The sequence below is a fragment of the Carlito syrichta genome, unplaced genomic scaffold, assembly GCF_000164805.1.
Source record: "Carlito syrichta isolate Samal-C Ts95f unplaced genomic scaffold, Tarsius_syrichta-2.0.1 Scaffold301768, whole genome shotgun sequence".
Lineage (NCBI taxonomy): Eukaryota > Metazoa > Chordata > Mammalia > Primates > Tarsiidae > Carlito > Carlito syrichta.
In genome coordinates, this window is record NW_007245864.1 from 83,577 (window position 1) to 104,546 (window position 20,970).

A 20,970-nucleotide genomic window follows, 5' to 3' on the forward strand; every position below is an offset into this window, starting at 1 on the left:
AATGCCTCCCCTGTGCAGTCAATGCCGGCTCTGGCTTCTCTCCTGGGGGAAGCCTGTAGCCCCTCCTGTAGCCTGGCCCGTGGCATATGGCCAGCCAACCTCTGAGGGGCACACGAAGAGAGGGTGGTGAGGCGCTCAGATGTCTAAGCTAAGGCCAGGTAGGTGGCAGGTGAGACAGACCATCAGACGTGTCTCCCAGAGTAGGTGTCTGCCACACCACTGGCTGGCTCTCCTGGCTCCCCATCCCCCAAACACTGGAGAGCCTGGGCAGGCTGGACGTGTCTGCAGGCTGTCCCTGTGCTTCCACTGGGTCCCCTCTTTGCCCAGCCCAGTAGTGCAGACAGGAGTTACTCGTGCTTCCCCCACCCTCGCAGGCAAAAGGGTGGAAAGATACACGCAGAACAACAGAAAAACAGCTTGAAACTCCAAAGGGCACCTCGGTTAAGGGCCAGAGCTGGCCGCCCTGCTGTGCTCCAGGAGAACCAGGAGCGACCTGCTACACAAGCCCATCCTCCTCTGCCCGCCCGCCCCATGATCCCTGGGGCAGCATCCCTGCTGCACAGCTCCAGAGCTTGGCAGGGCAAGCCCAAGTTTCCCTAACTCCCACCCCTACTAGCAAGGTCAAATTCACCTTGCTTGCCTCCTTTAAAAAGTTCACCAGTGCAAGACTGAGGCTTTTCCTGAAATCGGAGCCCTGGCAGCTAAGGCGCAGTTAAAGACTGTTTGTGTTTCCAGGCGCTGGGGCCAGCATGGGTTAACAGGCCCTTTCCCGTGTAAGACCCAGCAACCTCTCATCAATTCTTCCATCGACCTCTCTCCATCGTGCGTGGTCTGCGAGGCTGGAGGCCCTGGCTGCCCTTCCTCCCGGCTGATCCCCAAGCGTGGTCCACTCACAGCCCAGCAGTGAAGGCCTCCCAGAGCGGGTGTCTGCCACACCACTGGCTGGCTCTCCTGGCCCCCCCCCAAAACACTGAAGAGCCTGGGCAGCCTGGACGTGTCTGCAGGCTGTCCCTGTGCTTCCACTGGGTCCCCTCTTTGCCCAGCCCCAGAGCCTGCCATGCTGTGATCAGCAAATCCCACCAGCACTTCTAGAAGCACGGCAAAGCGTACATTTGTTGTCAGTATGGTTTTATTTACTTTGCAGTGGAATCCGTTAGAGCCAGAAGCATTGTTGGGGCCATGGCTGGCAGGGGTCATGGTGACCAGCCCTGGGTCTGACCGGTGGGCGATTATATTAAAAATAAAACAAAATACCAAGAACGAATCACTTGCCATAGCATGGACATCAGTAATATCTTGGTAATGGAAATTTCATGAAATTTTCCCTTAAATGAGTGCAAAAAATATCCCACCCCCTTATCCCACAAATGCTGGAGAAAAGATGGTCATGTGGCTTGATCTCTCTTTGAACTTGAAATGCTACCACCCTACCTGAAAATTCAACACAATGTATTTAAAAGGCCAGGTAGCCGCAGGTTGTTTGCACCCCGGGATCTGCCCAAGGACGCCCCCCTCCAGATTCCGAAGCTCATTCCCAGGAGGCCAGAGTCCGAGGCCCAAGGGACCCTCCCAGCAGAGGGGCAGGACGTGTGGTGCCAGCACCATTTTCCTGCTGGAGAGCCTTGCACACGCACGCATGCATGCACGTATGTCTGGTGGGATCGCTGAGGATGTGTCTCATGGTTGGTTCTTCTTCGTGGCAGGCGTGGGTGGCATGGAGCAAATTTTGGAGAAGAGGCACAGAGAGGCTCGCCCTCAGCCGAGGACACACAGCTAGGCGGATGTGCGTGTGGAAGGGAGCGCAGGCTTGCCAACTCCAAACCAGGGGAGAGTTCTGGATGCGGAGCATGCTGGCTGTCTCGGTCCATGCTGCTGAAGGCTAGGTTCAGCAGTCTCTTCCCTGAGTGGCAGGTATAGTCCCTGGGACTTAGTGCATCATCCTCGTGACAGCTTTACATGAAAAGTCCCCACCGCAGCTCTGTGAGGCCTGAGTGGGCGTAGTTATTCTCATGTTACAAGTGAGGAAACTGAGGCTGGGAGAGGCAGAAGGCCACATATGGGGGTGGGGAGCGGAGGCAGCAGAGACCAGATCCCCGGCCCTTGGGTGAAGATGCTTCCCTTACACACACTGCTTCTCAGCCCTCAGGGGAGCACGTCCTTAGGCCTCACAAACTTGGGCCGGGGGTGGAAATTAGCTTTTCAGTTTTGGGGCGGTTCCCTCTGAGGCAGGGACGCCCTTCTCGCCAAGGGATGGAGAAGCCCAGCTCAGGCTGATGGTCCTGTCCCCTCCCTTGTGGCCCAACTGGGCAGCCAGCCTTGGCCCCTCCAGCCCAGGCTGCACCCTTGCACGTGTGTGGGTTTTCCCAGGGGATCCCCTTCCTCTTTTCTCCAAGGCAGAGTAGCCCGCAGGGGTGCTTCCTTCTGCTAAGGAAGCTCGAGGTGGAGTCCTGACATCCCCCACCTCCCTGCAGGAGAAGAGGGTGCTGGACAGGAAAAAGGCTTCCACGGGGCACGACCATGGGTAGGTGCCCATCATCCTGGGACAGCCAAACAAACAAGGGGCTCAGAGAGACCTTAACAGAAATCGACCACCTCACAGGTCTATGGTCCTCACCCCATTTCTGGCTGCCACCTCCCCACCTCCATTCCCAGTGACCACCCACCAAAGACCAGAACTGGATGACTGCTGCCAGCCACTGCCCCTCGGCCCACGGGGAGGCCCTTGTTTCAGAACCAGCATCCTGTCCAGCTGCCCTGCCCACTCCTGGCAGGGCTTCAGTCAGGGCTCTTACAGAAAACTCAAAGAACAGGGGGTCAAGGTCTCCTCCTTCCTGAATTTAACAGCCCTCTCCCCCGCTCCCGCCCCCTGACCCTCAGCAACCTGGGAACGACATGGCACTGTCTACCAGCATGCCCAAGCCCAAGGCTGCTGATGGGGCTGTGCCCCTGACTTCGGACCCTCCTCCCCCACAGGGGTGGGCTGGGGCCCTCACGCCCTACCTGGTTTGTGACTTGTGAATTCCGAGTCTTCTGGCTGGGGCTCGAGCTAGAACCTTCTGGAAAAGCACACCGTTCTCCTCGGCACCCCAGTGAGGACACCAGTCTCCCTGCTCCCAGCCCAGATCACTGAGTTCTCGTCCAACCCCCACTCCACCATTTTCCCGGTCTGTGCATCCCCACCCTTGTGAGACCTTCCCAGGCGAGAAGCGTCAAGCCTGCCATGCTGCCCCTCTGATGCCAGTACACCCACATCAAAGGATGGTAGCAGCAGCAAAGGCCCTCTCTTCCCAGAGGTCCTGAACGACACTGCAATGCTGTCAGCACAGACATTAGCAGTGGGGCCGGAGCGCGCGTCAACTTTTAAGTATGCGCACACACGTACGCCAGCCAATAACATTAAGTGTCATTTTAAAAAATGGGTTAAATAAGCAGCATTGCTGAGGATGGCCGTGCAGGGCTGATTAGCCCCTATTTGCACGTTCTGGCGGGGGGAAGGCTAGAAGTCTAATGACTGAATTATCGCCCTAATGCCTTTTGCTGGCTGGGAATAATCCTGGGGCAACAGCTGCCGCAGGGTTTTTGGCTGGTTTCCTCTAATTGCATCCAGATTAAGGGAGTTGTGCACGGGGCGGGGTTTCTCTGTCCCCTCCAGAGCAATGTGTCCTCGGTGGAGCCCCACACACCCACGTCCAGGCTGGCTGGAGGTACAGGGCTCACTGGGGTCCAGGCCAGCCCATAGGGAGTGTGAGGTGGAAACTGACAGGTGAGGGTGGCACTTGGTACGGAGGTGCAGCTGACTGGTCTGGGGCAGGGCTTGGGGAGCCATGGGGGTGAGAAACTGTGGGAGCCAGGAGACTTGGAATGAATGTCTTCCACCCAGGATCCTCCAAAGTGAGTGGATTCCTGGACCTGCTCCCCCAGCCCCTAAGCACAGCAGCCCGAAGGCACAAGGTATCAGGTAAAAGATGGGGATGCTATTCCTGCTGGCAAGGGTGAGGTGAGGGGGACCCTCTTCCTCTGCAGGGGAGGAGTCTTCCAAACCAGTGGGATTGGGACCAAGACTGCTAGGCTGATGGTAGCAGCAGTCCTGGTTCTTCACCCCTCTGAATTCTCAGCCTTCTGCTCTGACCATATAGAGGGGAAACTCAAGGGACAGGTCCATTTCCCCACACCTTAATGCTGAGTCCGGCCATGCGACTTGCTTTGGCCAAGGAGAATAGGGGAGGTGTGGTGTCCGCCAAGGCTTGGAAGGCACTTGCTCATTTCTGCTTTCACCAGAGCTGGCCTGCGGGAGGGACCAAAGCCCATGGAGCAGTGCCAAGTCCTATCTGCACCCTGAGCACCCCCTGGGACATAACAGCCCAGTGGCCCCAGACATGTGAGCAAGCCTAACCTAGATCAGGAGAACTCCACAGACTCCTGCCCTGCAGACTTGTGTGCGAGACAAGTGCTCATTGTTTTAGGCCACCAATTTTTGGGGGCTATTTGTTATGCAGCATTGCTGTGACAATGGATAAGTGATAAACCCATCCATGCAGATGTGCTTTCTAGAGGAGGATCAGGGCAGGGCATGCCTGGTTAGCTCTGTCCACTTCCCTAGTGGGTCAGAAGCCAATGCAGAAAGACAACTCTTCTTTCCCTGAAGCAAAGTGGATGAGAAGTCCACCCACTCCCACTCAGAACCCCCACCCCTGGACTGTAACAGTCAGCACTCCGGGATTGTCTCTCCAAAAGGCTCTGGGACAGAGGGACCTAGAAACTTGGAAGTACCTGTCAGAGGACTCGGACTCAAAGAGAAAAGAGAGACTGAGGGAAGGAGGAGGCAGTTGGCAATCTCCTCTTCCCTGTTGCTCAACATCTTTCTCAAGTGGCACTGATGAGCAGTAACCCCCCACCAGGGAGAAAAATCCAGAGTAAGAAGCCCTCTGTCCCGTCCCCATGAGACTCAGCACATCAAGGATCTTTCTTCCCAGAAGAACGTGCTGGGGAATTCAAGGAGGGACTCAAGTCCCTTTGTTCCCACTTGTTCAAGAAGTAGTTTTCCGGCCAGGTGTGTGGCTCACGCCTATAATCCTAGCATGTTGAGAGGCCAAGGAGAGATGACTACTTGAGCCCAGAAGTTCAAGACCAGCCTGGGTAACATAGCAAGACTTTGTCTCTACAAAAAAATTTTTTTTAATTAGCCAGGCATGGTGGTGCATGGCTACCAATGTCAGCTACTTGGGAGGCTGAGGTGGAAGGATCGCCCGAGCCCAGGAAGTCGAGGCTGTGATGAGCTGGGATTATGCCACTGCACTCCAGCCTGGGTGACAGAGCAAGACCCTGACTCAAAAAAACAAAATAGCTTGCCGTGCAAATTGCTTGATACTTTAGAGTTGGTTGGGAGCTCTCATATCATAGATTGTATGCCCTTGTCTGTCCACCTCTAAACCCCAGAGGGAGTGACTGATACACAGTCTTTTGGAAGAGGAAGAGACTTTTGGAAGAATGTGTTGGAAGACCTCACTCCCACATGGAAAACAGAGAGCCCTGAGAGCTGGCTATGCTTCTATGGTTGCTCTTGTGTCCAACCCCCTGAGAAGCAGACTTATGGAAGATCCATGTTCACAGTAGACTGCAAGTCCTGTGGGGAAGAGGAAGAGCCTTACTATTTTCAGGTGCCTGGTCTTGGTTGGTTAGTTAATATACTACCCCTTCTCTGGGACAAAGCAGCTTCTCTTCAGAGGATCTTACACACACACACACACACACACACACACACACTTCGACCCATTCAGCTCCCAGCTGGTTGCTGTATTTCATGGGTGGAGTTGACCTCATGCAGAAGACCCCCAGCTAAGCAAAAGGAATTGATGCGTCTCCAACAGGTTGCAGCTTGGACTCCTGGGCAGGCAGTTCCTTCAAATTCTAGAAGTATGAAATGTTTACATGGACAGTGTCAAAAGCCCCGAGCTTAAGACCTCCACATTCCTACACCTTTCTTCCTGAAATCAGTTGGGCTTTTTTTTTTGGCAGACATCTTCCTATCTGCGTCACTCACAGCTGTGGCTAGGGAAGCCACAGGAAGTGTGTTTGGCTCCCTCAGAGAGAACGGGATCTGATGAGGAAGTATGTCCGGCTCGCAAAGATGTCTCTGGGCTCCCACTCTATTTTGCAGCCCTTGGAGCTGGTGGGTGAACAAGGCCTTCTCCTGTCTCTGCTTTTCTCATTGTCTGGTGATGTCTTCTGGTCACCAATGAAGCGAGAGGAATTTCTGGGCCACGGTGACATCCTTCAGAGGCAGCCAACGAGAACCCAGCAGCCTGTGTCTCAGGTGGAGTGGCGTGCGCATTTCAGGAGCCGACTGTTGGGGGCTGGCAGGTCACTTCTGTCACTTCCGGACTGATTTTGTCATTACTATGAAAAGGTTCCCTTCACATTGCCCAAAGGCATTTTCCTTACGTTTCTACCACCCCCTGTCCCCTCCATGCCCATCCCCACCCCCTCCCATGCCCAGGACCCCTGGCGAGGTCCCCTCAACCCCTGTCCGATGCAGGGAGCCCAACCTATCTGCGGAAGCCAAAGCCTTCCCGAGGCGACTTTGGGCCCCTCTTGCCTTCTCGCAGGGGCTTAGGTGAAGGCATCTCCACCGTGCCCCCGTAGGGACAGCTCTCTGAGCCCGGGTGGTTGCCGGTACACTCCACGGCAGGCATGTAGCCACTGTCCCACATGCCTGTCCCGCACAGCTTACACAGATCATGCAGGCTGCAGGGGATCCGGGGTAGGAGGCGAAACTGATACAGCAGACTCCTCGCCTGCAAAGAGAGAACACAGGTGGTGATGGGGAAGCGGGGACAGCCGGGCGGTCCAAGGTCCCCACAGGAGTGGCCAAAGAGCCACAGCAACAAGGCCAGCACCCATGTGGGTCACTATGTCCCAGGTTCTGCCCACCTATCCCATCAACACCAGCACAGCACAACTCTTGGGCCTAAGTGGCGACAGTGACAGGACCCATGAGACCCATGAGACCCTCAGCCAACACTCACATATGGTTCAGGACGAAGAAGGCTCCCAGACGGCCCTCAGCTGGAGGGTGAGCAGGGCCTGTTGGCTCGGTTCCCCTAACCCCGCAAGGCCCACCTGTCCTCTTTGGCAGGACCCTCTCTCACTCAGCCCCCCGGCACTCTGCTCCAGCCCACAGCCACCTTTCAGGCCCTACAGGGGCACCACTGACCCCTGGGACCCCTCCTCACTGCTCTGATGGACCACCAAGAGCTCTACCAAGTACTGTCTTCAGGAGGAGTCTGGGAAGCAGGGAAGGTGGCAGGACCTCAAGGCCCCCCCGTTATTCTGGTTGTTCTTGGGTGAGAAGCTGCCACCCCTGCCCCCACTCAGTGTCCAGCCTCCTTCTCAGTTTTCTTAGCTCTGAGCTGGAAGGGAGCAGTCCCAGGGTAGGAACCTGTCTGTATCCCTGGGAATTAGTTCACTCTGGCAGGTGAGGGAGGCTCTAGTGTCAGGGGCCTGATCTAGGATGGTGTCCCCAAAGAGCTTGGGGACAGCTGCGTGGCGACACAGCCAAGCTGCAACAGGCGTTGACCCCTGGCCTTGGCAGGGTGGGGTGGGGCCCAAGCAGGTGGAGGGGTTCTGAGACTCAGCAGGTGAGGTGGGGCCTATATGAAGGGGTGCGGCTCTGAGTGCAGGCTGGGGCCACGTCTGGGTGTGGGTCTCTGCAGGAGGGCAGTGCTCACCTTTCTGAGAACGAGCTCCCCGTTCATGTGCATGGCAAGGTTTCCAAAGTGCAGGAGCATCTGGTCAGTGGCCAGCTGCTGCTCGATGACATCATCCCCATAGATGGCCACAATGGCCACGCAGATAAAAAGGTGGAAGTAGTCCGTCTAGGGGAAAGTGGAGTTCAGATAAGGGCCATAACCGAGCCCCAGGCCCCGCCTCAATGGGGAAATTGAGCGCAGAGGCGTGGGTGAGGGCTCCGGGGTGAGGGCTCCAGGGCGAGGCATCTGGGCTCAGAGCCCAGCTTACAGGCCGTGTGGCCCTAGGCCAGCCATTGCAGCCTCTTCAGTCCTCAGCTTCTCCATCTGCAAATGGGGCCAGTCTTCGTACCCACATCCTTAGGCTGCTGTGATATCCAGAAAGGATGATCTGGAGCTGAGCACCCGTGGGCTGCTGGTGCTCTTCTGGGCAGCAATTTGGGTGGTCTTTGTGGGGGTGGGGGTCAAAGAACACCCTTCCTCTGAAGATTGGCCTGCACTTATTCATAAAGGTCTTATTCATAAAGGTCCTGAGAGATGGTGTGTGTGTGTAAGACTGGATCAGAACTCGCTTGAGTGGTTCATGGACTATACCCTAAGAAAGAGCCTCTGGCCACCACCTACTGGCCACCTACTCCCACCTCCTGGCCATGTCCCCACCTCATGCCCTAGAGATGACTGCATGGTTTGCTGCTAGAAAAGCCGCAAGATCCTAAAAGAACGGGGCACAGCAGCTCCCTGGAGGTTCCCGTGGGGTGGCTGAAACGATTCGGCTGTCCTTTGCCCTCTTTCAGGGCAGGCCCATCGAGGTCTCCACTGCCCTCCTTATTCAGGGCCACCTCATGAGGCCAGCCCAGCAATGCCAGAGGACAACAGGAAGCCAGCACTCGGTCCCAATGCATCCTGTGTGTTCTCCTGTCTGAATGCCTCAAGGCAGCAGCCTTTGATGCACACTCACTTCCGGATGCAGAGGAAGGACGGGGAAGTCCGTGTTTAGTCTCCCGATGTCTACCACCCAAACCAGAAGGAACCTCATTCCCAACCCAGACCCAGCAGAGTGCATGATGACGGCAGATACGATGGCTGGCTCCCACGCCCCAGCCTGCTCTGGGAGAGACCAACCCCAGGCTACCCAGCCCCTTCCTCCCCACTAAGCCAGAATGGTCTTGTCTTGGCTCTAACTGATTCTTCTGCAGTGATGTGAACTCTGGCTGGGGTGAGAAACCACAGAGAAGTTCCAGGAAGGTAGAAGCCCAGTTTCTCTTGCAGAGGAAGGTGGGGGCACATTCTACGTTGACTGGATGGCAGCACAGGGCTGACTTTGGTTCTCAGGACAGGGCTCAGGGTGGCCCAGCCCCCAAGGCAAATTAGCAGTAAACAGAAGGAAGGGAACCTTTTCTCGCTCAGAGGTTGCTGAAAAGGTAAAGGCATCATCTGGAAGTGACCTCCCCCTTCCACAGAGCTCACTCCTGACTGATTAGCTTACCCCCTGCCCCAGTACTACTAAATTGATCAAAGGATGGGGCCAAATGTGACTAAATTTAGTTCACAGTCTGAAAACAATAGAGACTTTCTTTGCGGGCTTCAGACGAAATGGCAGCCAACAGAAATGTGCAAGAGGGCCTCTTTCTATCATTTTTACTATAGTTCATTAAATTTGAGAAGTAGATAGAAAATTACCATGAGAAATGCCCCCAGGCCGGGCATGGTGGCGCACACCTGTAATCCCAGCACTCTGGGAGGATTGGTTGAGTACAGGAGTTCAGGACCAGCCTGGGCAACATAGCAAGTCCCTGTCTCTACAAACAAGAAAGAAAGGAAGAAAGAAACAGCCTCATCTGTTGGACAGTGCTCTGACTTCATTTGTAATATTAACATCAACATAATGATTGAGGGTGGCAAATCTGCTGCTGAAAAACATGCAATGAGGCATGATTTTCTTTTTTTGAGGGGGGTGATCTAGCATTTTGTATCATCCATGCCAGGGCTTCCCTTTTATTAGTGCAGCTATTTCATCCTGAACGTCCACGTCCCACAGGTGAGAAACGCAGCCAAGATCTGGGCCAGGGCAGGCCAGGATGAAGGAATACAAAGACAGCTGGTGGCACCGGCACTGTGTTTCTTCAGACTGGCTTTCCTCAGATCTCGTTCCCCTGTGACATTAGCAAGGATGGGAAATGCTGCTGCAAATGTCTTGGGGCCGGTAGCATTCAGACTGTCTTCTGGGTTCTTCGTCTGGTGGAGGCTGCCGTGGCGAACGGAGCCCGCTCTTGCAGAGAGGGTCTGTCCCTCCTGGATGCATCAATACTGTTTTTGTAAAAGGTTGATGGATTCAAAGAGACTTGTCTATCCTTTACCATCGCTGGCGGATCCCTGAAAGCCATGTGACAGAGCCAGTGCTGTGCTCCAAGGGGAGTTTGTTGAGGAGACACTGATAATGGTGGATGGAGCATGCAAGTCGTCATTGCTGATCGGGCCTCTCCAGAGGGACTGGTGGGGAAGTGGATCTCAGTCCTTTTCCCTGCTTGAGAGGGTGACAGAGTGAGCCGGACCTGTATAGCAGGGAAGGCCCGAGGGGGGTGGGGCAGCACTGCCTCCAGCTCGTGGGCATGGGCGTCCTGGGCTGCTGTGGCCTCACTCGGCCCCTGACGATGTCGCTCACACTGATTGGTTGTGACAGGAGGGAGCTCAGCCCCAGAACGTGGTAATGAGCGCAGTCAGCGGGCAATTTGCATCGATTTCAGTGACTTGGGAGGCGAGCTGCGAGGTCTGGAGCCAGCCACGTGGGACCGGAAAGTAATCGCCGGATGGGGGGCTGATGTGTGGCGTGGGTGGGTGGGGACGAGGTGGATGGAGCAGGATACCCTCCTCGAAGGCTGGGTGCAGGATGGTCACGGTTGCTCATGGCTGTGGTCCCGCCATCCCCAGCCCTCAGACCCCGCCCTGGCTCACCTGGTAGTGGGCCCAGCAGGCCTCCCAGATCCGCAGGGCCTCGGCCTCAGGGAACTCCCGCTTGAAGCATAGCAGGAGCCAGCGGTGGCAGAAGAGCATCTGCAGGCCGTCCTCACCCAGCGATACCAGGTGCTGGTAGAATCGCAGATGTGTCAGTCGCAGCAGCTCCCGCAAATACAGCTGAAGGCGAGGCCAGGATGCATCAGCCCCCAGCCCTCACGTGGCCTTTCTGCCTGCCCAGGAAGCTCACTCCAACTGGGGCCCTTCCTCAGGACACCCCCACCTTGGGAAGCACACAGCGAGGTCTCTGCCTCTATATATGTCTGCCACCTCTTATGTTATTCTGCTAGATCGGGCTCATACCTGTCTTTGCCAGTTTGTTCCAGATTTAAGACTGCCCCAGGGTTGTGGCATGGCCCAGGGCAAGGCAGAGCATTGTACCCTATGGTGGGAGGCTGAGCAAGCCATTCCCCAGCTGGGAAGACTCCTCAGCCTCAGCAGACACTCGGGGGCTGTTTTCAGCGCCCACCCCTCCTGGCAAGGGGAGCCCAAGCATCTGTGGGCCCTGACTCAGTCCCTTTCTGCTCCAATCACCAAGATCCATCATCTCCCAGAGCTGATGTCTGAGCCCCGGGACACCCGATTCCTGTGACTAAGGTCACCGCCCAGTGACGTGCGTGGGACAAGATTAGGGTTATTTCTGGCAGCACCCGAGCTCGGGCCGCTGACTTAACCAATGCCGTTGGAAAATCAATCTCCAACAGTTAATGAGTCATCCGGCTGTGTCCTGCCGTAAGCTGTCAGGGGCGAATGGCGTCAGACCCTGTAATTGCCTCCCAGGCACCGTGGAAACCTGACATCACACCAACGCGGATGACGCAGACAGGGCTTGCTCGGCTGGGTCAGCCCACGGCTGAGGTGGGGTTAGATCGCAGTTAAAGGGGTCCTAAGCAGGGCTCGGGGCCACATGTCCCCTTCCCACACAAGTAGCCCATTGTTCTCACAACAGAGCACTGGAGCCACTACAGCCCTTCATAGAAATGGGTTCTGAGAATCCTTCCTGACTAGCCAGTTCTCTGTCCCGTTGCCCACAGCAGGGTCAAGTCCACACCTGCAGCTGACTCCCTCATGGATGCCCCATTCCCACCCCTCACCAAGTGCCTTTACCACTCAGTTCAGCTTCCCATGGCCTCAAATCCTCTGCTGTGCTCAGCTGTCCTGCTAGTTGCCAGTATGCCCCCACAGTTAGTCTAAAGAACACGCTCTGTGGGCCTGGCCTTCGAGGGCCTCCGCTCAGCTCCACCCTCACTGCATATAACAGGCCTGGTCCAGCAAGACCAAGTCACTCAGTGTCACCACCCAGAATGCTCTGCTCAGTCCAGCCTCGGCGACACTCAGGGCCAGCCCCCACGTGCCCTGGAGCCGGCCCCCATGCAGAGCCTTCTGTCTAGCATGAGCACCCTCTGCATCCCTCCCCCAGCGCCAGCTTCCTCTGCTCAGACTGCCAGTTCAGGGCCCTCCTGCCTCCCAGGGATCTTCTGTATTGCTCTCCTGGCATCCCGGGGAGCTTCTGCTCGCACTGCCAGCTTCCAGGCCCAGCTTTCTCCCAGTGCTCACGATGGCACCCGGCATCCAGGCCCACATCCCAGTGCTCATGATGGCACCTGGCAGGTGCTTGGTACAGACAGGTGATACAAGGTGAGAACAGTGAATGGAGTGCCTGGCTCAACCTAGCTGGGCTTGGCCCCTCCGCCAACATTCAGTGCTGCCTGGTCTACGTGAGGCTGATCCAGCTGGCACTCCAGGAAAGGCCAGTTGTCCTCGGGATGGGAGGTGGAAACTTCCCCAGGGGGTCTCAGGGTGGCATCAGGAGCCCCTCCTGTTCCAGTCCCCACTTGGGAGCCTCGGTGGTATTGGCCTTCTGTTGAGAGCTGCCCAGACACACCTGAGAACCCATTTGACAAAGCACAGGGTCAGCTGTGATGGGATCGCCCCTTCCTTGCCCTGCCAGGAAGCCTGGGCTGGGCTGTAACATGCAGGCAGGTGGGAGGTCGCGGGCAAGGGACCTCCATGGGGAGTGTGAGTGGCACTCTCTCCAAAGACCGGGAAGTGGCATCTCTCCTAGAAGCAGCTGGCCCTTTCCTGGCTGCCAGGGCTAAGACCCCCATATCCCATCAGCAACTCCTGTCCTGTCGTTTCTGCTGCTCACTGAACCACAGCGGCCAAGCCAGAGACCTCGGCAGTAGGAGGAGGGGGCGGCGCGAGCTGTCTCGGTCCCTTCAACACGCAGTCATCCCCCTGAGTCTCACCAGCTGTTTCTCCATGTCCTCATCTCGAGGAGAGCTGACGAAGATCGTGTTCTGCATCAAACCAACAAAGCACCAGAAGGTATCCGACTCGTCCAGGACCTCAGCCAGGATGGGCGCCACCAGGTCTGACATGCCCTGGGAGTAGCCAACGGCCGGGTTGTACACAGCATAGTTCAGCAGAATCCTCCTGGCCAGGCAGTGGAGACAACAGAGGGTGATGGCCCGCAGAAACCCAGGCTGGAGACCCTGGCTGCCTGCCCCTTGCCTTGATCTTGTGGTCGGGGAGGTAGCTCAGAGCCGAAGCTCAGGTTCCAGACACACAGACCCTCACTTTGCAAAAGGGCGTGAGGAAGAACACAGACCCTCGAGAGCAGGGGGAGAGCAGGACGCGGGCCTGCCTTTAAGGGTTGACTGCCTGTGACAAAGGGTGGGCTGGCAGGGACATGTTTATGGGCTGCTAATTTGGGGGCAGTTATTTGCTAGGTGGCAGCAGAATGTCAGAGATGCCAGCCTCTGGCTCTGTGTGGCTTTATCATTAAGGGACCACCCACGGGGAGATGGAGGGGACTCACGGGAGGCTCTTCCATGATTGGTGTGAGCCACGGAATAGAGGGGCTTTGCTGGCACCTTTGGGAGGGCCCCATGTGGTTCCCCAAGGATGCTCCGGTCATGAGATGCCAATCAAAGCGGCTCATGAATAGCTTATCTTCCACTTCTGGGCCTTGATATATGAACCTGGAAGAAGCCCCTGCAGAAAGTCGCTGAGGGGCCTGTCTACTTCCCAGTAGGTCAACAGAGGCCCTGGGGGATCAGGTGAGGCTCGAAGTCTTGCAGGTGGGGAAGCTTGCTGGCCTGGGAGGGAGTACCTCATGCTTTCCACATTCGGATTGTCTTCGCCTCGGAAGAACTGGTTGCTCCGGTCCGTGCGCACCACGTCTTTGTCCACAGTGAACTGCACATTGCGCCAGAAGGCTGTGTGCTCGTCTGGAGTCATGGAGAGCCTGTGTGGAATAGAGCACCCACCCAGTGTGGTCAGTGAACAGCACACATACTGCAGGAAGGGGCCTTCCCTTCAACCTCTGTCCCCTGGATGGGAATGGGTGTGGCTGTCGCTGGCAGCCACAGGCTTCCCACCCCTAACATGAGTGGGTGGTATGTGCCCAAGCCCTTCCCCTGACACTGACTCGGTCTTCCAGGCCCCAGTATCCCAGAGAGGCCAGCAGGCTGCAGCCCAGTGGGTACTGAGGCCTTAGCCCCAGCCCAGCATCCTGGATGGGAGCTGAGCACAGCCCAGGAAGAGGAGCTGGCCACAGTGCCAGACCCCAGCCCCAGGCTAGTGGAGCCTAAGGGGACCGGGCGGTCCCAACTGACTCCCTTTGCCCCTCGAGGCCCCGTTCCCAGCCTGGCCTGCAGCAGCTGGGCCTCAGCGCCTAGTTAAGTCTGCTGAACAAGGCTCCTAAAACCTTGACATGTGAGCTAACGAGCGCCGCAGTTCCGAGGCCCGAGTGCTTGGCATAATGACTGCACTTACCCTGCCCTACCGCTCACGTTCCTGGGAGACCCATTTTCCAAAGAAACTATGGGTCACGAAACATATTATCAATGCTGAATTGCACCTCAAATTGCCTTTTCAAATGACATTTTCCTCCGCGGCTCGGTGGGGTGGGCCGGGCCGGTCCCGGCGTTACCTTTTCTGCTGGATCTCTGCGTATTCCTTTCGCTTCTGCAGCCGCAGCGCCTCCCGCTCCTCGGACGTGGACTCGTGGCTGTAATAGCGCAGCAGGAAGGGCCAGACCTCCCCCCGGATTGACACATCAATGCCGCCAAAGAAAATGGCCTGGAGGAAGCGGCAGAAGTTGGGGAGGGGATAAAATAGGGCGGCTCAAAGAAACCCCCGGTCCCCAGAGATGTGTGTTTTGGTGGCTTTGGTGTGCCTGGATTCAGATCTCTGCAATTTGCACATGTTTACAAGGGGAAAGCACTGGCCCTCAATTCCCATACAGGACACAAACCCGGCTCATTTCAATGTCAATGCCCCCCCTGGGGTGGCGTTCAGATTAACGTGTCGTTCTCACGTCATGGCCTAATCCCTGGTTTTGGAAATGTTGCATTTCACTGCAAACCCTTCTATGCAGGCTGACATGGTATCCCCCAAACCCGCTCCGGAGTTGTTGTTTTTTTCCCCCTTTTTCAAGGCAGCAGCTTTGATTGCTTTATCGGCGTGTTCACATGGAACCTCACACAAGGGAACAGGACCCTCCAGAGGAGGTGGCCTGTGGGTGCAGGCTGGCAGCCAGGCCCCGGCCCTCCTGCCTGCTAGCTAGCTCCTGGTTCCCGGCCGGTCCTCACCTTCCGAAGCTTGTACTCCTCTTCCACCTGGCCCAGCTCGTTCAGGTGGTTGAGCCAGGCGGAGACATCCAGCCTCTTGTACATGCTCTCCTCGGGGTGCGTCTCGGAGGACGGCAGCTTGGGGCGTCGGATGGAGAACTGCATGCACGTCTTTTCAGGGGCGACCTGCCGGACGGGAGGAAAATTGGGCAAAGGTGAGTGTCTCAAACGCCCGTGGCTTCGGGAGCCAGGGACGATTTTCCCAGGATTTAAAAGCCTCGCTCTCTTCTGAAAGGAGGGGACGGGGCTGTCCCTGCATACAAACCCCTAAATGGCAAGTGTAATTAGGCGCAATTAAAATGAAAATACCTTCATCTTAAAATCGGTTTCCCTTCGCTGCTCCCTCCTACCCGGCCCACTGGGACACCGCCCCCACTCCCTCCCCGACCCCAGCCGCAAAAAAAAAAAAAACGGAATTAATGCCTCATTCGGCCTAACTTCCCTTTGCCGGGAGGGTCTGCAATAAATTACATGTGATTGGCCACATACAAAGGGATCGCTGTTCTGCGAGCAGGGAGCCAGCCTGTCAGATTGTCTCCGCGAGCAGTCACGAATCCAGGGCAAAACTGCAGCTGACATTTAATTCAAAAATCAAAGGTTGTTCAATGTAGGGGGAAAAAAAAGCCATGCTACTGTAATAAGGGAAGCCAGCAGGAGGCTCTGTGGGAAGGAAGGGAATTTTAAAGTCAGCCCCGTTCCTAATAAGCACATACAGTATCTTAAACAGATAATTAAAGAGCTCTTATTACATTTGTATGTAGATTGAGCAAAATATGGCAGGAAATCCTGTCAAAACATGATTTTTCAAGTGCACAGCACTGACTTTACAAAAACCCCTGGGCACATGTCTCAAACCCAAAGTTGCTGCTCTGTCAGCCACCCAGACACCACAGGTCACACCCTGTGAGCCCTCAGATCCAGAGACCCCAGACACAGGACCCAGGAGGAGAGAGACCCGCTGGAGAGGTGCAGGGCCTCCAGGGGGCCTGCGGGGAGCGTCAGCAGCCTGGTGTCTTCTGGCGTGGGGACTCCAGCCCTACCCCCTGGGGCAGCACCAGTGTTTGAGGGGCTACCTGATCTTTGAGGTGCGTCTCGGTGCAGTATTTCCACTGCTGAAACACATCCGACAGCTTGTCCAGGCCACCGTGGTGGAAGTGGAAAACCTTGTATTGGCTCTCCCGACTGGCGACGACCAGCTGACCGCTGGTGCAGGCCTCATCGCTGAAGAGCCATTGGAGGGGGAAGAGAAAAGCCCCATTTATATGCAAACACGGGTCTTTATTTCCAAGTATAATCAGAGGCCACTGTCCCCGACCTCAGAGGCAGGAAACAGTGAGTCCGCGTGGGGTTTGGCCGGTGGTGCGAGGGGACAGAATTGCACCCAAACAAAAACCATCACCCACTTTGCTGATGAAGGTAAAACAGTTTTCTCCTCGGGAACCCTGTCGCTCCTCTCTGGAGACCTGCTAGAGCACCCTTCTCTCCACCACCCTCTGCCTGACCCCACGGGCCGTGCTGTCTAGGGGATCCGGGGGTGGATGTGGGTGCCTGTGTTAGCTGGAATCTGGTTTTGAGCCACGGCGGGACCGATGCTAAGAGAACCTCACGGAGGTTCTCCAACTTGTGTTGGTGGCTTGCTGGGAGAACCCTCCTGGGAAACTCAATCAACATCCATAAGTCAGGCCAGCCCTGGATGCCCTGGGAGGAAAGACTGAAACGTGGCCCTGGGCCTGGGAGTGGCTCTGGACTCATCAGTTGTTTGACCCGACTGATACATATGGGATGTGTCTGTTTTCAGGGTTGCCCTGACTATAAGGAGATGAGATCTGATGCAAGAAATACGGGCAGGAAGCTAGGGACAGCCCACTCATCACAAAAGATGACAGCCTCCCACCAGAAAGCCATGGCCTGGCCCGCACACGACTGGTTGAGCTGCGAGCGTCTCACCAGTGATCAGAGCGGTTTCCCGCTGCTACTGTCTGCAGTCACCCTGGTTTGGTTTCTTCCCCCAAGCCAGAGTCCCAAGCAATGGCTGCCTACCATCACCCTGCAGGTGGAGGAGTCCCAAGCAATGGCTGCCTACCATCACCCTGCAGGTGGAGGAGGGAGTTGGGTAGCTCCCCGGGGCCAATTACTGTGGGGTGGCCACAGTGGAAACTGCTGCTGATTGGCTCAGCGAGGGAGGTGGCAGAGGTCTAGGAAGACCAACACTGGCCAGACCAGCCAGGGCCCGCATCCGGGGGCCCGACCAAAACCCCGCTGGGAAGACCTCATAGGTCGCTCCCAGGAAGCGCCGGGAGATGCTTCTCACCTGAAGAAAAGGCGGAGAGAGCGCATGTGTCCCAGGTCCACGCGAAACACACCGCAGATCTGCTCCAGGGCGCACACCCGCTGTGGCTCGTCCCAGCGTGGGGTCTGCAGAAGGCCGTTGCTGTCCGGGAACCGCAGGCTGGCGTCTGAGCTGGTGGGGGGGCTGGTGGAGCAAGTCATGTGATGGCCACACATCTCTCGGCCTCGCCAGTGGGAGGGGAGGGTTGGGGGGCCCGGTTGGGGAGCCGTAGAGTCGTGGGGGGGTGTGTGGATATGAAGCCATTTAAACATACGCGGTGCCTGTAATTCCAGCACTTTGGGAGGCCGAGGCCAGTGGATTGCCTGAGCCCATGGGTTCGAGACCAGCCCGGACAACTTGGCAAGACCTCGTCTCTACAATAAATTTTAAAAATTAGCCAAGTGTGGTAGTGCGCGCCTGTAATTTTGGTTACTCAGAAGGCTGAGGTGGAAGGATCGCCGGAGCCCAGCAGGTTGACGCTGGGGTGGCCGTGAGCGTGCCACTGCACTCTAGCCTGGGTGATGGAGTGAGACTCCAACTCAAAAAAATAAATAAATAAACATACACGGCAAGCTTAAACACACCCTGACAGACACGACTGAAATGCCAGGCATAGCGAGCTCCCATAAACACCTATAAATGAACGAGTGAATGTGTCCCATTGCTAGTCACCCACAGTTATACTTCAACTTGGACAGGAAAGCACCTTCACGATCAGATTCCATTCCACTTCCACAGAGGCAGTCAGCCATTGTAATGACAGTCAAGGTCACACTGACAGGGGTTTCTCGATGTGTGACTTTAGCCAACTTACCAAGCCTCTCTGAGCCTTTGCTTCCTCTTGGATAAAGTAAGGATAATACAAGGCTTTGTTTACTTAAGAGTGTGGGGCCTGGTCCTCTGGGTTTATTTGCTAAGGGTAGCTATTTTGTGACCATTTTAGATAGAATGGGGCTTCTGCTTTGGCTAAACTGGTTCACAATGTTCCTGAAAAAATATTGGTTCAGTTTATGGTTCGATGAGGAAACATTTGGGTTATGAATACTATTAATAATGATAGTGCACATTTATTAAAACAGTAAGGGCCAGGTCCTGGGTTAATGACGTCCCATGTGTTTCTATTACATATAATCCTCACAAAATCCTATGAAATTAGTAGTGGTATTACCCCCATTGTACAGAAGAGGAAACTGAGGCTCAGAAAGGCTAAGTAACTTGCCCAAGGTCCTACTGCTAGCAGGTGGTGAGACTGAGATTAAAATCCAAGCTTTGGGGGCTTATGTTCTCACCAGCACATTTTACAGCCTCTAAATTCGGCAATACAACCCCATTTATTCTGCTATTTTTTTTTAATATTCGTAAGTTTGTTACATTCCCCATGCAAACTATTTTGTTACATGGATTCAGCCACACCACAGGTTAAATCCTGTCTCTTGAGGTTTAACAGTCTAGCAAATGTCTGCTCAAATGTAATCTGAGTCAAGGCAAGAGTGAGTTTGGACTCCCATGGTGGTGCCCTCCAGAGATGCGGCTGCACTCTCTCCACCTGCTGTCCTGATGATCCCATAATATAAAAGTGTCAGAGGTGATTAATCTAGAGGTGCATCTTTCTGGAGTGGGCATCAGTTCTCGATAAAGCTCCTTTGGATGGCTCAAACACAGTCCCTCCTAACTTGGAACCTCCTCAGAAAGAAAAACTGGCCTTTTAGGCTGGGCACGGTGGCTCACACCTGTAATCCCAGCACTTTGGGAGGCCGAGGTGGGAGGATCACTTGAGACCAGGAGTTCAAGATTAGTCTGGGCAACATAGTGAAGTATCATCTCTACAAAATAAAATAAAATAACCAGCTGGGAGTGGTGGCGTGTGCCTGTAATTCTAGCTACTTGGAAGGCTGAGGCAGAAGAATCACCTGAGTCCAGGAGGTCGAGGTTGCGGTGAGCACTGATTGTGCTGCTACACTCCAGCCTGGGCAACAGAGTGAGAACTCATATTTAAAAAAAAAAAAAGAAGCCGGGCTCGGTGGCTCAGCCTGTAATCCCAGCACTTTGGGAGGCTGAGGTGAGTGGATTGCCTGAGCCCACAGGTTCGAGACCCGCCTGGGCAACTTGGTGAGACCTCATCTCTACAATAAATCAAAAAATTAGCTGGGCGTGGTAGCGCGCGCCTGTAGTTCCAGCTACTTGGAAGGCTGAAGCGGAGGGATCGCCAGCGCCCAGCAGGTCGAGGCTGCGGTGGCTGGAGCGGCCACTGCACTCCAGTCTGGGTGACAGAGTGAGACTCCAACTCACAAAACAAACAAACAAACAAACAAAAAAAGACTGGTCTTTTTAGGACCCTTTGCTGCTTTGGGAACAACACAGGGCCTGTGTGTGGCTCATGGCTTTTCTTCCCTGCCTGTCTAAGGAAATCATTTGAGCCAGGTCCTACCCTTGCTGGGGGTACCTGGACCGTCAGAGGATGCAGAAGCAGGTAAAACTAGACACAAACAAGCAGGTGGGTAGGCAATGTGAACTGTTGCAGCTCAGCAACGAACGAGGCTCCCAGAAAGCTGAGGATTCGCCCACGTCTTCGCAGGGAGTCCCCGACCAGGTTGCACTAGGAAACCACAGTTTAAAACACGAGGCAGGACGCAGGTGTGAGGACAGCCCAGCCACAATCACTTTATACCACCACTCATAGTCTGCTTATGAACCCAGGGGCCCATGGCGGCTCAGGGAGCCTGTGCTCAGTGTGCAACCCAGGGAGAGGGGCCACCAAAGGGTGACATCGTCTCCAGCCTCCTCTCCTGTCCTTACCACACCGAAGACACCCAGATGGATCTTAAAAAGCTCCCAGCAGGCTGGGCACGGTGGCTTAGTCTGTAATCCCAGCACTTGGGAGGCCGAGGCGAGAGGATTGCCTGAGCCGGTGGGTTTGAGACCAGCCGGGGCAACTTGGTGAGACCTTGTCTCTACAATAAATCACAAAAACTAGCCCGACATGGTGGTGAGCGTTTGTAGTTCTAGTTACTTGCAAGGCTGAGGCAGAAGGATCACCTAAGTCCAGCAGGTGGAGGCTGCAGTGGCCGTGAGCGTGCCTCTGCCTTCCAGCCTGGGTAACAAGAGTGAGACTCCAACTCAAAAAAAAAAGCTCCCAGCACCCTGCGTCCTGCTCACTCTATCAGGCTGGTCGAGGTTTCCAGAAACTAGATAGAAGATGGAAGCTCACTTTGGCAGTGTCCTGGGCTGAAGTTCCCTTTCCACCCCC

General features: G+C 55.6%; 1 protein-coding gene across 1 annotated transcript in view; it reads right to left on the reverse strand.

The window, feature by feature from the left end:
* Positions 1-5,284: 5,284 nt before the first annotated feature.
* TBC1D16 (TBC1 domain family member 16) overlaps positions 5,285-20,970 on the reverse strand; it is a 73,112-nt gene continuing 57,426 nt past the window's right edge. The window contains exons 3-11 of the mRNA XM_008055188.2: positions 17,706-17,867; positions 16,465-16,615; positions 15,356-15,520; positions 14,695-14,843; positions 13,873-14,007; positions 13,007-13,193; positions 10,698-10,877; positions 7,728-7,874; positions 5,285-6,794 (exon numbers count right to left, since the gene is read on the reverse strand). Of these exons, the coding sequence (XP_008053379.1) occupies positions 6,546-6,794; positions 7,728-7,874; positions 10,698-10,877; positions 13,007-13,193; positions 13,873-14,007; positions 14,695-14,843; positions 15,356-15,520; positions 16,465-16,615; positions 17,706-17,867 (1,525 nt within the window). The 3' untranslated portion in view covers positions 5,285-6,545. The remainder of the gene's footprint in view (positions 6,795-7,727; positions 7,875-10,697; positions 10,878-13,006; positions 13,194-13,872; positions 14,008-14,694; positions 14,844-15,355; positions 15,521-16,464; positions 16,616-17,705; positions 17,868-20,970) is intronic.